The sequence below is a fragment of the Myxine glutinosa genome, chromosome 1, assembly GCF_964187855.1.
Source record: "Myxine glutinosa chromosome 1, kmMyxGlut1.1, whole genome shotgun sequence".
Lineage (NCBI taxonomy): Eukaryota > Metazoa > Chordata > Myxini > Myxiniformes > Myxinidae > Myxine > Myxine glutinosa.
This window is the reverse complement of record NC_136261.1, coordinates 208,211,163-208,228,172: the sequence shown is the minus strand read 5'-3', so window position 1 is coordinate 208,228,172 and position 17,010 is coordinate 208,211,163. Positions and strand designations below refer to the sequence as shown.

The window sequence follows — 17,010 nt, the reverse complement described above, 5'->3', positions numbered from 1 at the left end:
CCGGGGCGGGTAGTGTAAGTGTTAGGTAGAGGGTGCAGGTAAATTGTGGTTGGATATTGGCATTTGTGGTGCGGTTGCAGAATGGTGTTGTGAATGGGTGCATGAGTGTTGTGGAAATGGCTGGGCGTGTAGCCTGTTAGTGTGTGTAGTTGGTTGGGCACTCCACCACTGTGAGGATGTCGGCCAGGTGAGGCCGCAGGTGGGCTCTGGGAGCCGGTAGTTGTGAGTGGGTGCCTGAGGATCCCGGGTGTGGATCGGGCAGCCCAGTGCCAGAGAGGGCACGGAGTGGGGAGAGAGCCAGAGGGCCTTCCCCAGGTAGTTAGGTTAGGGTGAGGAGCAGGTAAGCTCGGAGGCAACTGCAGTGGTGGAGGTGTGCAGGTGGGTAGACCCACTGGGAGAGGTACACGCCGCAGCCCAGAAATTGTGCGAGGGCACCGGGAGATGAATCGGGGGAGTGAGACCCCAAATTGAAGAGCACCACAGTTTGGCCAATGGGAATTGGTTTTTAGAACCCATAGTGTAAGAGGGCCAATGGTTTGGCCGGAGAAAGCCCCCGGGTAGTGTAAAGTTGTTAAAGTCATTTAGGAGATAGTTAGGATTGATGAACCTGTCGCACCATACGCAGCCACTTGCCTGTGGTGATGATGATGACTCCACACCTGTGTTTTCTTTGTTTGTTGCAGGAAATGAGATTGCTGTGAGGATTTGTGAGACGCATCACGACGTGGATGAGACATTGGGGTGATTCCATCTCTCCCTCCCTAGGAGGGACTGATGATGAATTGGTGATGGCAAATTTTGATGTTCAGTTGGAGATGGCAAATTTTGATGAGAGTTGAAAATGGCAAATTTGATTGGTTAGGAGGGAGAGAAGACGAATTTGGTTTATGGGAGGAACGGGGAAGACAGTAGGGATGTTTGTTGATTTGTAAAGTAGATGTTTATGAGTAGTGTTGTGTTGTGTGGATGCAGTAAGGGGTAAGGGAGGGGCCATGTAGGTTACCTGGTGGGGGGGGGGCGTACGATAGGAACGTACCTGTCTCACCTGGTTCCCATGTGCCCCCAGTGTGCATTACCTTACATTGCGTGCACTTTTGCGCCCTTACCACCTTACTCACTTGTCTGCTTCTTTTGTCTCCCACCTCCGAGGATCTGGCTTTGGGGTAGAGAGAGAGGAGAGAGAGGTGCTGGCTGCGCAGTTGTGGGCCTGCACTTTCGCTGTTCGCTGCCTGGATCGGTACACCATATGGACCGCAATGTTTGTGGCCACCCACAATGGACCGCAGTTCGTTTGCGGCCAAGCACCACCCGGGGATGGACCTATGGGTCAGCGTGGCACCTATGCCATACAGGTGAACCACTTTTAATTAACACCAAGTGCACCACAAGAAGAGCAAGAGACACCTGCAGGGTTAGGGGTTGTTGAAGTTATTTTTATTCCAATGAACAATGGTGACTGCACCGATTGGTGGTGGGGTGGTGCTGTTGATGCTCAGGAAAGGGTGCTCTGCACGTTATTAAAGGCCGTCGGCCACAGAGCACTCGTGGGTTGGTGTATCGATGTTGGCAAGCGCGCTCTCTCTATGCATAACATCTGCATGTGTTCCTCCAAAAACAGGTCCTGGATCGTAGTGTAAATAGCAGCGTAGTCTTGTAAATAATGCTCCCTACCGGCTGTATGTTTAGTTTGAGAATTCTTTCCGGATTCGGTTATCCTGTGGGTGTGTTTCTGTGAGGAGAAGGGTGCAACGTCGCAGGGGGACATATTTACTCATTTGTGAATATCTGTAAAACTGTCGCACTCAGGGTAGAGTTAATAGTAGAGGGAACTACATTGCGTGCCACACTAAAGTAGGTAAAAATTTATCGGGTCGGGACGCCCCGAGGGTAGAGAAGGGTGCAATGTTGCGAATATGGAATTTGGCCTCCATATCCGCTTGTAAATATTCCCCTATTTTCTCCGATACTCCCCAACTCTCCCTTACCCCATTCCCTAGTCCCATTGTCTGTAAACAACACCCATTAGAGCCGATCTTCCCCTTCATCCCCCCATTAAATGTCGTGCCCAGGTCCCCCGCACCACACGTAGACAATTATAGGACATCTTGCTAGTTATTCTTAATCTATGTCAGTTAAGGACTTGTTTCCATTAATTATGACTCTTCGTTGCACCAGAATGTGATTATATAGCACCTGTTAGGAAGTTTAGGACCTCCCCATGCCTCTCCGCATCTCTTCCCCATGAAGAAGCGCCAACTACAACAACAACAACAAAAGAGGGGGGCGGCGCGGTGACGGTATGGGGAGTGGGCGTCCTCCTTCCGGCTCGGTTAGCCACCATTGACCACGCGCTCCACGGGGTTACCACGAAGGGGCTCCCTGTCGGCCCCTCGTCAAGGGCGGAGCCGGTAACCCCCGCACCCAATGAGAAGCCATGGGCCGATGCCATCTGGGGCGGCGCTAACGAGCCGAGGGCGTGTCACTCCCCGCCGGATATATACGCGGCCCCGCGCCGGACGTGACGAGGAGATGCGCCCCGAGCTTGGAAGGACAAGACGCCACCCTCCCGAGCGCTGAGCGACCTCCCCGGCATCTCCACCGAAGTCGCGACCCACGAGCGCTGAGCGACCTCCCCGCATCTGCTGGACACCACCGTACGTGATTCTGTCCCTGAGCCAGGTGCACCTGAGCCATCGACTGCCGCTTTCCTTGCCATCAAATCCCGTGTGAGTCAGCGTTGTCCCGTTTATCTGTGGTCTGTCTAGGGTTAATATAAGAGTGTGTCTAAGTGCCTGTCTTCCTATGCTGTCCCTCTTGTAGTTGTAATCTAACCTTTTTCCGTACGAATATACTTGAGAACTGAACCCCCGGTGTCGTATTGTGTCATTATAATCCAGCCGGGTGTCTTCTTTTTCTTATTGAGCCAGCATAGCGCGATTAGTCAACCCCGGGTGCAATCGGGGTAACTTGTACGGATACGGCGGCCATCCCGCTCGGCCCACCATACCATCAAAGTCGTATCTGTAACAATATATATATATATATATATATATATATATATATATATATATATATATAAAAATAAAAATGTAAGCAGTTTTTTTGTAAAGGTTATACTGGGTGGTTTGCCATTACCTTCCCAGCAATAGTTGTATAAGAAATTTGTAATTTGTTCATGGTGCCAGTGATAGGTTGCCAACTCTTCGCGAATGACACCATGGGATATTTAATGTCCATTAACTAATGCCGACAAACGGGATGACCAGGTTTACCGACATCCGAAGGACGACACATACATTGATGAAACAACCTGCCTGTGAAACACCAGAATGACAGTTTCAATTAACACAATGACAGAACACTGGAACCTAATTGTTTTTGTTAAGTTTATTAATATTTTTTATTCTCCCGTTTTTGCACGTTTATTTTCTTTTAAATTCATTTTCTCTGCAACCCGCTTGAGCGATTGCCACGGAATTTTCACCAAAGGAGCACCTAATGCAGTAGATTTTTTTTAAATGATAAGAATGATATAATAGGTCACGAGGTGCGGGTGCCATTTTGGAAAAAAAATAATAATAATAATAACTTTGCACCTCTGTATCTCTGAAAACGCTCCATGAAAAAAATTGAAAATTGACACATCGTCAAGAACTCCCCATGAGGAGTAAAATATATGTTTATCATGACATCGGTGCCTTCATATACAACACTTAATCCGGTCATAAGTACAATGCTTAATCCAATCAGTTTGAAATGTATTGAGCGTAATCTAGGCAAAAATTGTATGGGAGAATTATTACCCCCGCCACCAAAGGTGGATGGAGGTTATGTTTTCACCCCTGTCTGTTTGTCTGTCCTTTTGTCTGTGAACAAAATATCTCGAAAAGTTGTGGACGGATTCGGACGAAATATGTCAGAGATGTAGCGTATGTGACAAGGACGAAATGATTAGATTTTGGTGAAGATCCGGATTTGGATCCGGCTATTAGAATTTTTAAGTGATTCTTCACCTTTGGGAGATAGGGCCCTAAACAATTCCTTAGTTGGATATCTCAAAAAGTTATGGACGGATTTGGACGAAACTTTGTGGATTGGTTGGGTGTCTGACAAGATCGATTCAATTGGATTTTGGTGAAGATCTGAATATGGATTCGGATATGATAATTATTTATTTTTTTCAAGTGATTCTTCACCATTGGGAGATAGGGCCAAAAACGATGCATAGCAGGATATCTCAAAAGTTTATGGATGGATTTGGACGAAACTTGTTGAACAGGTTGTTTGTGTGAGACAAAGAAGAATCGATTCAATTTTGGTGAAGATCCAGATCCGATCCAGCTTGCAGAATTTTTTAAGGGATTCTTCACAATTGATTGATATGGCCAACCAGGCGGAGGTATGCTCTCCACTGAGTGCCGTTCTCGTATTGATGATGTCATTGGTCGCATGATTCGGCAGCCATATTGGCTTGAAAATACAAACTTTCTCCAAAACGGCTCACTAGATCGATGTGAAACGCCACACATATGATCTAACAGCCTTGGGAAATATATGTTGAAAACGATCAAGTCATAGGTCACATTGTTTGTCAGCCATATTGGATAAAAAAAACGAACCTTATCCGATCAACACAAAACATCACACACATGAACTCCTTCCCAATGCTAGGCGGCGGACATTTTTTTTTATCTCAAAGGCCATGTGGTTGGGCAGCCATATTGGATCAAAGTAAAATAAATAAATAACTTTCCATGAAACGGCTTATGCTGTTGAAGTCAAACTTTACAAAATTTAAATGTGATAGATCACATGGTCTGGCAGCCAGAATATTATATATATGTGAAGAAGAAGAAACCTTTATGATGAAGAAGAATAATTATTTTCACACTCCAGTACGGCTTAAAAGAATGATGTGAAACTTCACACACATTATTAACGAGTATTTTGGAATACAGTTTGGTAATTTAAACATCGGCGGTTGCATTTCTGGCAGCCATTATTAGAAATTATTTTGAATCTGAGTATTGTTTGAATTCCTTTAAATTTCATTTTTTAAATCAAATTCTGAATCGAGTTTTTTTTTTTTTTTTAAGAGGATTTCATTGGTCACGTGTCTGATCAAAGTGGGACGTCTTTGCACCGGACCATCACTGCCAACAGTTACAAAGTGGCAGTTCTAGTTATTATAATTAATAACACCTGTCAAAGTGATTTTAACCCAAACTAACCAATACTCGTAATCGTCATTTCAACCCAAACTAACCCATACTCGTCAAAGTGATTGACACAAACTGTCCATTTCCGTTCACACGACTTCAACCCAAACGAAGCAACACTGGTAACACCGGGAAAACATTTATTTTTCTACATTCGCTCAAGCTCTTTTTGAGCGGTGATACTTTTCCGAATTTGCCTTTTGATGTCCATTAGCCATCTTCATCACATCACCTGTATCTTTTACATTGTCCTCTGCACTCACAACCTCTGCTGCTTTACTTCTGTTTCGTTATAAGAGGTTGAGAATGCAGGTTTGACTCTAAATGGTACAAGTGATGATGAGGGACCACCCCGGTGACGAGTCTGGTCTTGGATCTAATAATCATCACCAAGATCTCCATAAATTTCGGGCAGATCAGATCGCTAAATTTAACCTCTGGAGGAACATTTTAATTTTAATTTACTTCATAAATGAACAACTCATCCACTGAAATAAGTAAACCTGTTCTAGACATCACACAATCTCGCAAAACCCACACATGTAATTTCGGCCCATGAGTTGCTTGGTGGTTCTACTGCAGGAAACTAACCGTGCGTTCAACCCTCTTGAGCTAGGACGCCATGTTTGAGTGTGTTAAGTCAGGACCCCTCTGGGATTAAAGCGTGTGTTTGAGTGATGTGTTTGCGATCATACCTTCAGAAAGGAGGTCGGAAGGATGTTAACTTCGGACTTCTGAGAGACATGAAAAGGGACATGAAAAAATGTGTGATGGACAGAAGAAAACAATAATTGAGAATTAATGAAATATTTCAACAAAGTGGCCACAGATGATCAGTTATCTCTCAACAGTCAGGGATATATTCTGCATGGTGTGTGTGGTTACAGATGTGGTTTTGCGAGTGGCTATGTCACTGCGTATGTGGTTGTCCTGGCCTGTTATGAAGTGTGTACATGTTCAGTTGGCTCTGCATGTATGTCATGGTGGTATTTATATCCTCTGGGATTAAAGTGTGTGTGTTTCTGGAATGATGTGTGTGACCATACCTTCAGAAAGGAGGTCGGAACGATGTTATGAATTCCATTGTACAAATACTTGAAAACCCCTATAATCTTCCGAGGAACAGATGGAACAGTTTCCTGTGTGATGGACACAAGAGAAGAAGAATTGAGAATTAATCAAAGATATTTCACTGAAATCGTGATCAGTGTTGAGGGTGAGGGGGCACTCAGAGGAGCATTTTGTCGATATTCGTTTGGTATGAGATTAGTGGTGTTCTGGGTCGGATTGGACGAGTGATATGCTTATTGGAATCATCCACACGTGAGCACTGACAGGATGTATCAACAACACCAGGAAAGGTAAATTCATAATCCCTTCTGTGATGCATTTGTCAGGTTGAGAATGCAGGTCCGACCCAAAAGGCTACAAGTGCTGATAAGTCTGGTTCAGGGAGTGGGGTTTTGGATCGAAAAATCATCACCAAAATCTCAATTCGTGAAAATTAAGTTCCTGGCAGATCGGATCACTAAATGTAACCTTTATTTGAACATTTTATTGTAAATTTACTTCATAAATGAACAACTCATCCTCTGAGATATATAAATATGTTCTTAGCCGAATAACGTCTTCACAACACCCAAACTCGGGATGGAGATGGAGTCCTCGCAACACCCAAATCGCAGGAGATTAATTATTGACTATTGAACCACCTTGAGATAAATAGAATGCCAAATTTAAGTGTGTTACATCAAAACGCCGTGATGTCCACAGGTAACAAATGCGCACAGTGAAAACTTTTAGGAAGTGTGCAATGAACACCGCACAAGATCGAAGTGGCCATTGGTGGCGCAGTCAAGAAGTAACGGATCAAACGGCCCCTCCGATTCCTTTAAACTGAAAAGCCTGAAAGTGTTTCATTTCCTCAACAGTCATAGATTTGTGCGGGTGGAAGCGTGGTTACATATGTGGCTGCCCTCGTCTTTTGGAAAGCGTGGAAACACTTTGTTGGACGAGCATGTCTGCCCTGGTATAAGTTATATTCCCCGGCATTAAAACGTGTGTTTCTGGAGTGACATATATGCGAACATACCTTCAGAAAGGAGGACGGAACGATGTTACAGATTGTTTCACACAAAGACCTGGAAATGTCTTGGGGCTCCACAGACACAACCTTCTGTGTGATGGACAGAAGAAAACAATAATTGAGAATTAACGAAAGATATTTCACCAAAGTGGCCACAAATGATCAGTGATCCCTCAACAGTCAGGGATAGGTTCTGGATGGTGTGAGGTTACAGCCGAAGCCAAAAATATTGGCACCCTTGCACTTTTTTTCAAAGAACTCACAATTTTCTCGAAAACTAAGTTCAAATGGACAAAAGTATTTGGCCTCCACAATTCTCTATTTCACTGTTAATTTTACAAAACCATTGTTTTTCATTCAGAACTTAATATATCCTTTGAAATCATAAAATAAAAAGAAATGCTGTTGATAAAATTATTGACACCCTCTACTTAATATTTGGTAGCACAGCCTTTGGACAAAATAACTGCAGTCAAGCACTTCCTATATCCATGAATGAGCTTCCTACACCTCTCTACTGGTAGTTTGGCCCACTCTTCTTGTGCAAACTGCTCCTGTTTTGCCAGATTTGAAAGGTGCCTTCTCCCAACTGCTGTTTTCAGATCTCCCCACAAGTGTTCAATGGGATTTAGATCTGGACTCATTGCTGGCCACTTCAGAACAGTCCAGCATTTTGTCTTGAACCATTCCAGGGTGCTTTTTGAAGTGTGTTTGGGGTCATTGTCCTGCTGGAAGACCAATGACCTTCGACGGAGACCCAGATTTCTGACACTGGGTTGAACATTGCGCTCCAAAATGCCTTGGTAATCTCTTGATTTCATGATGCCATGCACACATTCAAGTCACCCAGTGCCAGAGGCAGCACAGCAACCCCAAAACATCACTGAACCTCCTCCATGTTTGACTGTAGGGAAGGTGTTCCTTTATTTGAATGCTTCATTTTGTTTTCTGTAAACATAGAGATGACGTGCTTTACCAAAAAGCTCTTATTTGGTCTCATCTGTCCATAGGACATTCACCCAGAAGTATTTTGGCTTGTTCAGGTGTGTTTTGCCAAACTCCAGTCATGCTTTCTTCTGTCTCTCTCTCAGCAGTGAAGTCCTCAAGGGTCTCCGACCATAGAACCCCATTTCATTAAGTTGGCGACGGATGGTGCGAGTTGAAATTGTCATACTGTGTTGTGATTTAATTGACTCACTGTGTTGAAATTTATATCCTCTGTGTCTGAAGGTCAGCTTGAATCTGTTTGGCAGTTGATTGAGATGCTTTCTCCATAATTCGATCAATCATTCGCTGTAATCTTCGATCAAGTTTTCTCTTGTGGCCACGTCCAGAGAGGTTGGCTGCAGTGCCATGGGCCTCAAACTTCCTGATAACATTGCGTACGGTGGACACAGGAACATCAAGATCTCTGGAGATGGACTTGTAGCCTTGAGATTGTCCATGCTTGGCTACAATATTGTGTCTGACCTCCTCAGACAATTCTCTGGTTTTCTTTCTTTTCTCCATTCAAACTGGTTGAATGCGTGATTCTTACATTGCAGGCACCTGCAACTCACCAAAGGTGAGTTCAATTCCAAAGTAAAGGAGAATCACCTGCTTGAAATCCAATTATTTCTAACAACTTCTAAAACGTGCCAAAAATATTGTCCAGGCCATTTTAGGATTTTTGTGTGGAATAAGCTAAGATTTCGGAATATCTTCAGCTTTTTTTTGTTTTGTTCCACTGCAAACCAAAGACATACATTTGTGGAAACCAATTTTTTTTTAATTTCAACAATTTTCTGAAAGAAATGGTGCATTGTTTGAAAGCAGTGCAAGGGTGCCAATATTTTTGGCCACAACAGTACATATGTGATTCTGCGAGTTGCTATGTTGTTGCGTATGTGGTTGTCCTGGCCTTTTATGAAGTGTCTACATGCTCAGGTGGGTGTGCATGTCTGTCCTGGTATAAATTATATCCTGTGGCATTAAAGTGTGCATGTTTCTGGAATGATGTGTGTGTGATCATACCTTCAGAAAGGAGGTTGGAACGATGTTATGAATTCCATTGTACAAATACCTGAAAACCCCTATAATCTTCTGAGGAACAGATGGAACAGTTTCCTGTGTGATGGACACAAGAGAAGAAGAAATGAGAATTAACGAAAGATATTTCACCAAAGTGGCCACAAATGATCAGTGATCCCTCAACAATCAGGGATATGTTCTGGATGGTGTGAGGTTACAGCCGAAGCCATAAATTGGCACCCTCGCACCTTTTTCAAATAACTCACAATTTTCTCAAAAACTAAGTTCAAATGGACAAAAGTATTTGGCCTCCACAATTCTCTATTTCACTGTTAATTTTACAGAACCATTGTTTTTCATTCAGAACTTAATATATCCTTTGAAGTCATAAAATAAAAAGAAATGCTGTTGATAAAATTATTGACACCCTATCCTTAATATTTGGTAGCACAGCCTTTGGACAAAATAACTGCAGTCAAGCGCTTCCTATAGCCATTAATGAGTTTCTACACCTCGCTACTGGCAGTTTGACCCACTCTTCTTGTGCAAACTGCTCCGGTTTTGCCAGATTTGAAAGGTGCCTTCTCCCAACTGCTGTTTTCAGATCTCCCCACAGGTGTTCAATGGGATTTAGATCTGGACTCATTGCTGGCCACTTCAGAACTGTCCAGCATTTTGTCTTGAACCATTCCAGGGTGCTTTTTGAAGTGTGTTTGGGGTCATTGTCCTGCTGGAAGACCAATGACCTTCGACGGAGACCCAGATTTCTGACACTGGGTTGAACATTGCGCTCCAAAATGCCTTGGTAATCTCTTGATTTCATGATGCCATGCACACATTCAAGTCACCCAGTGCCAGAGGCAGCACAGCAACCCCAAAACATCACTGAACCTCCTCCATGTTTGACTGTAGGGAAGGTGTTCCTTTATTTGAATGCTTCATTTTGTTTTCTGTAAACATAGAGATGACGTGCTTTACCAAAAAGCTCTTATTTGGTCTCATCTGTCCATAGGACATTCACCCAGAAGGATTTTGGCTTGTTCAGGTGTGTTTTGCCAAACTCCAGTCATGCTTTCTTCTGTCTCTCTCTCAGCAGTGAAGTCCTCAAGGGTCTCCGACCATAGAACCCCATTTCATTAAGTTGGCGACGGATGGTGCGAGTTGAAATTGTCATACTGTGTTGTGATTTAATTGACTCACTGTGTTGAAATTTATATCCTCTGTGTCTGAAGGTCAGCTTGAATCTGTTTGGCAGTTGATTGAGATGCTTTCTCCATAATTCGATCAATCGTTCGCTGTAATCTTCGATCAAGTTTTCTCTTGTGGCCACGTCCAGAGAGGTTGGCTGCAGTGCCATGGGCCTCAAACTTCCTGATAACATTGCGTACGGTGGACACAGGAACATCAAGGTCTCTGGAGATGGACTTGTAGCCTTGAGATTGTCCATGCTTGGCTACAATATTGTGTCTGACCTCCTCAGACAATTCTCTGGTTTTCTTTCTTTTCTCCATTCAAACTGGTTGAATGCGTGATTCTTACATTGCAGGCACCTGCAACTCACCAAAGGTGAGTTCAATTCCAAAGTAAAGGAGAATCACCTGCTTGAAATCCAATTATTTCTAACAACTTCTAAAACGTGCCAAAAATATTGTCCAGGCCATTTTAGGATTTTTGTGTGGAATAAGCTAAGATTTCGGAATATCTTCAGCTTTTTTTTGTTTTGTTCCACTGCAAACCAAAGACATACATTTGTGGAAACCAATTTTTTTTTAATTTCAACAATTTTCTGAAAGAAATGGTGCATTGTTTGAAAGCAGTGCAAGGGTGCCAATATTTTTGGCCACAACAGTACATATGTGATTCTGCGAGTTGCTATGTTGATGCGTATGTGGTTGTCCTAGCCTGGTATGAAGTGTGTACATGTTCAGGTGGCTGTGCATGTCTGCCCTGGTATCATTTTTATCCTCTGGGATTAAAGTGTGTGTGTTTCTGGAGTGATGTGTGTGCGATCATACCTTCAGAAAGGAGGTCGGAACGATGTTATAAATGCCATTGTACAAATAGCTGAAAACTCCTTTATTCTTCTGAGGAACAGATGGAACAGTTTCCTGTGTGATGGACACAAGAGAAGAAGAAATGAGAATTAACAAAAGATATTTCACCAAAGTGGCCACAAATGATCAGTGATCCCTCAACAATCAGGGATATGTTCTGGATGGTGTGAGGTTACAGCCGAAGCCAAAAATTTTGGCACCCTCGCACCTTTTTCAAATAACTCACAATTTTCTCAAAAACCAAGTTCAAATGGACAAAAGTATTTGGCCTCCACAATTCTCTATTTCACTGTTAATTTTACAGAACCATTGTTTTTCATTCAGAACTTAATATATCCTTTGAAGTCATAAAATAAAAAGAAATGCTGTTGATAAAATTATTGACACCCTATCCTTAATATTTGGTAGCACAGCCTTTGGACAAAATAACTGCAGTCAAGCGCTTCCTATAGCCATTAATGAGTTTCTACACCTCGCTACTGGCAGTTTGACCCACTCTTCTTGTGCAAACTGCTCCGGTTTTGCCAGATTTGAAAGGTGCCTTCTCCCAACTGCTGTTTTCAGATCTCCCCACAGGTGTTCAATGGGATTTAGATCTGGACTCATTGCTGGCCACTTCAGAACTGTCCAGCATTTTGTCTTGAACCATTCCAGGGTGCTTTTTGAAGTGTGTTTGGGGTCATTGTCCTGCTGGAAGACCAATGACCTTCGACGGAGACCCAGATTTCTGACACTGGGTTGAACATTGCGCTCCAAAATGCCTTGGTAATCTCTTGATTTCATGATGCCATGCACACATTCAAGTCACCCAGTGCCAGAGGCAGCACAGCAACCCCAAAACATCACTGAACCTCCTCCATGTTTGACTGTAGGGAAGGTGTTCCTTTATTTGAATGCTTCATTTTGTTTTCTGTAAACATAGAGATGACGTGCTTTACCAAAAAGCTCTTATTTGGTCTCATCTGTCCATAGGACATTCACCCAGAAGGATTTTGGCTTGTTCAGGTGTGTTTTGCCAAACTCCAGTCATGCTTTCTTCTGTCTCTCTCTCAGCAGTGAAGTCCTCAAGGGTCTCCGACCATAGAACCCCATTTCATTAAGTTGGCGACGGATGGTGCGAGTTGAAATTGTCATACTGTGTTGTGATTTAATTGACTCACTGTGTTGAAATTTATATCCTCTGTGTCTGAAGGTCAGCTTGAATCTGTTTGGCAGTTGATTGAGATGCTTTCTCCATAATTCGATCAATCGTTCGCTGTAATCTTCGATCAAGTTTTCTCTTGTGGCCACGTCCAGAGAGGTTGGCTGCAGTGCCATGGGCCTCAAACTTCCTGATAACATTGCGTACGGTGGACACAGGAACATAAAGGTCTCTGGAGATGGACTTGTAGCCTTGAGATTGTCCATGCTTGGCTACAATATTGTGTCTGACCTCCTCAGACAATTCTCTGGTTTTCTTTCTTTTCTCCATTCAAACTGGTTGAATGCGTGATTCTTACATTGCAGGCACCTGCAACTCACCAAAGGTGAGTTCAATTCCAAAGTAAAGGAGAATCACCTGCTTGAAATCCAATTATTTCTAACAACTTCTAAAACGTGCCAAAAATATTGTCCAGGCCATTTTAGGATTTTTGTGTGGAATAAGCTAAGATTTCGGAATATCTTCAGCTTTTTTTTGTTTTGTTCCACTGCAAACCAAAGACATACATTTGTGGAAACCAATTTTTTTTTAATTTCAACAATTTTCTGAAAGAAATGGTGCATTGTTTGAAAGCAGTGCAAGGGTGCCAATATTTTTGGCCACAACAGTACATATGTGATTCTGCGAGTTGCTATGTTGTTGCGTATGTGGTTGTCCTGGCCTTTTATGAAGTGTCTACATGCTCAGGTGGGTGTGCATGTCTGTCCTGGTATAAATTATATCCTGTGGCATTAAAGTGTGCATGTTTCTGGAATGATGTGTGTGTGATCATACCTTCAGAAAGGAGGTTGGAACGATGTTATGAATTCCATTGTACAAATACCTGAAAACCCCTATAATCTTCTGAGGAACAGATGGAACAGTTTCCTGTGTGATGGACACAAGAGAAGAAGAAATGAGAATTAACGAAAGATATTTCACCAAAGTGGCCACAAATGATCAGTGATCCCTCAACAATCAGGGATATGTTCTGGATGGTGTGAGGTTACAGCCGAAGCCAAAAATTTTGGCACCCTCGCACCTTTTTCAAATAACTCACAATTTTCTCAAAAACCAAGTTCAAATGGACAAAAGTATTTGGCCTCCACAATTCTCTATTTCACTGTTAATTTTACAGAACCATTGTTTTTCATTCAGAACTTAATATATCCTTTGAAGTCATAAAATAAAAAGAAATGCTGTTGATAAAATTATTGACACCCTATCCTTAATATTTGGTAGCACAGCCTTTGGACAAAATAACTGCAGTCAAGCGCTTCCTATAGCCATTAATGAGTTTCTACACCTCGCTACTGGCAGTTTGACCCACTCTTCTTGTGCAAACTGCTCCGGTTTTGCCAGATTTGAAAGGTGCCTTCTCCCAACTGCTGTTTTCAGATCTCCCCACAGGTGTTCAATGGGATTTAGATCTGGACTCATTGCTGGCCACTTCAGAACTGTCCAGCATTTTGTCTTGAACCATTCCAGGGTGCTTTTTGAAGTGTGTTTGGGGTCATTGTCCTGCTGGAAGACCAATGACCTTCGACGGAGACCCAGATTTCTGACACTGGGTTGAACATTGCGCTCCAAAATGCCTTGGTAATCTCTTGATTTCATGATGCCATGCACACATTCAAGTCACCCAGTGCCAGAGGCAGCACAGCAACCCCAAAACATCACTGAACCTCCTCCATGTTTGACTGTAGGGAAGGTGTTCCTTTATTTGAATGCTTCATTTTGTTTTCTGTAAACATAGAGATGACGTGCTTTACCAAAAAGCTCTTATTTGGTCTCATCTGTCCATAGGACATTCACCCAGAAGGATTTTGGCTTGTTCAGGTGTGTTTTGCCAAACTCCAGTCATGCTTTCTTCTGTCTCTCTCTCAGCAGTGAAGTCCTCAAGGGTCGCCGACCATAGAACCCCATTTCATTAAGTTGGCGACGGATGGTGCGAGTTGAAATTGTCATACTGTGTTGTGATTTAATTGACTCACTGTGTTGAAATTTATATCCTCTGTGTCTGAAGGTCAGCTTGAATCTGTTTGGCAGTTGATTGAGATGCTTTCTCCATAATTCGATCAATCGTTCGCTGTAATCTTCGATCAAGTTTTCTCTTGTGGCCACGTCCAGAGAGGTTGGCTGCAGTGCCATGGGCCTCAAACTTCCTGATAACATTGCGTACGGTGGACACAGGAACATCAAGGTCTCTGGAGATGGACTTGTAGCCTTGAGATTGTCCATGCTTGGCTACAATATTGTGTCTGACCTCCTCAGACAATTCTCTGGTTTTCTTTCTTTTCTCCATTCAAACTGGTTGAATGCATGATTCTTACATTGCAGGCACCTGCAACTCACCAAAGGTGAGTTCAATTCCAAAGTAAAGGAGAATCACCTGCTTGAAATCCAATTATTTCTAACAACTTCTAAAACGTGCCAAAAATATTGTCCAGGCCATTTTAGGATTTTTGTGTGGAATAAGCTAAGATTTCGGAATATCTTCAGCTTTTTTTTGTTTTGTTCCACTGCAAACCAAAGACATACATTTGTGGAAACCAATTTTTTTTTAATTTCAACAATTTTCTGAAAGAAATGGTGCATTGTTTGAAAGCAGTGCAAGGGTGCCAATATTTTTGGCCACAACAGTACATATGTGATTCTGCGAGTTGCTATGTTGATGCGTATGTGGTTGTCCTAGCCTGGTATGAAGTGTGTACATGTTCAGGTGGCTGTGCATGTCTGCCCTGGTATCATTTTTATCCTCTGGGATTAAAGTGTGTGTGTTTCTGGAGTGATGTGTGTGCGATCATACCTTCAGAAAGGAGGTCGGAACGATGTTATAAATGCCATTGTACAAATAGCTGAAAACTCCTTTATTCTTCTGAGGAACAGATGGAACAGTTTCCTGTGTGATGGACACAAGAGAAGAAGAAATGAGAATTAACGAAAGATATTTCACCAAAGTGGCCACAAATGATCAGTGATCCCTCAACAATCAGGGATATGTTCTGGATGGTGTGAGGTTACAGCCGAAGCCAAAAATTTTGGCACCCTCGCACCTTTTTCAAATAACTCACAATTTTCTCAAAAACCAAGTTCAAATGGACAAAAGTATTTGGCCTCCACAATTCTCTATTTCACTGTTAATTTTACAGAACCATTGTTTTTCATTCAGAACTTAATATATCCTTTGAAGTCATAAAATAAAAAGAAATGCTGTTGATAAAATTATTGACACCCTATCCTTAATATTTGGTAGCACAGCCTTTGGACAAAATAACTGCAGTCAAGCGCTTCCTATAGCCATTAATGAGTTTCTACACCTCGCTACTGGCAGTTTGACCCACTCTTCTTGTGCAAACTGCTCCGGTTTTGCCAGATTTGAAAGGTGCCTTCTCCCAACTGCTGTTTTCAGATCTCCCCACAGGTGTTCAATGGGATTTAGATCTGGACTCATTGCTGGCCACTTCAGAACTGTCCAGCATTTTGTCTTGAACCATTCCAGGGTGCTTTTTGAAGTGTGTTTGGGGTCATTGTCCTGCTGGAAGACCAATGACCTTCGACGGAGACCCAGATTTCTGACACTGGGTTGAACATTGCGCTCCAAAATGCCTTGGTAATCTCTTGATTTCATGATGCCATGCACACATTCAAGTCACCCAGTGCCAGAGGCAGCACAGCAACCCCAAAACATCACTGAACCTCCTCCATGTTTGACTGTAGGGAAGGTGTTCCTTTATTTGAATGCTTCATTTTGTTTTCTGTAAACATGGAGATGACGTGCTTTACCAAAAAGCTCTTATTTGGTCTCATCTGTCCATAGGACATTCACCCAGAAGGATTTTGGCTTGTTCAGGTGTGTTTTGCCAAACTCCAGTCATGCTTTCTTCTGTCTCTCTCTCAGCAGTGAAGTCCTCAAGGGTCTCCGACCATAGAACCCCATTTCATTAAGTTGGCGACGGATGGTGCGAGTTGAAATTGTCATACTGTGTTGTGATTTAATTGACTCACTGTGTTGAAATTTATATCCTCTGTGTCTGAAGGTCAGCTTGAATCTGTTTGGCAGTTGATTGAGATGCTTTCTCCATAATTCGATCAATCGTTCGCTGTAATCTTCGATCAAGTTTTCTCTTGTGGCCACGTCCAGAGAGGTTGGCTGCAGTGCCATGGGCCTCAAACTTCCTGATAACATTGCGTACGGTGGACACAGGAACATCAAGGTCTCTGGAGATGGACTTGTAGCCTTGAGATTGTCCATGCTTGGCTACAATATTGTGTCTGACCTCCTCAGACAATTCTCTGGTTTTCTTTCTTTTCTCCATTCAAACTGGTTGAATGCATGATTCTTACATTGCAGGCACCTGCAACTCACCAAAGGTGAGTTCAATTCCAAAGTAAAGGAGAATCACCTGCTCGAAATCCAAATATTTCTAACAACTTCTAAAACGTGCCAATAATATTGTC

General features: G+C 42.7%; 1 protein-coding gene across 1 annotated transcript in view; it reads right to left on the bottom strand.

Moving 5' to 3' along the window:
- Nucleotides 1-17,010, bottom strand: part of LOC137413195 (uncharacterized) — a 56,053-nt gene that overhangs the window by 10,095 nt on the left and 28,948 nt on the right. Inside the window, exons 5-9 of the mRNA XM_078772864.1 lie at nucleotides 13,345-13,437; nucleotides 9,319-9,411; nucleotides 7,312-7,395; nucleotides 6,266-6,358; nucleotides 5,915-5,953 (exon numbers count right to left, since the gene is read on the bottom strand). Of these exons, the coding sequence (XP_078628990.1) occupies nucleotides 5,915-5,953; nucleotides 6,266-6,358; nucleotides 7,312-7,395; nucleotides 9,319-9,411; nucleotides 13,345-13,437 (402 nt within the window). The remainder of the gene's footprint in view (nucleotides 1-5,914; nucleotides 5,954-6,265; nucleotides 6,359-7,311; nucleotides 7,396-9,318; nucleotides 9,412-13,344; nucleotides 13,438-17,010) is intronic.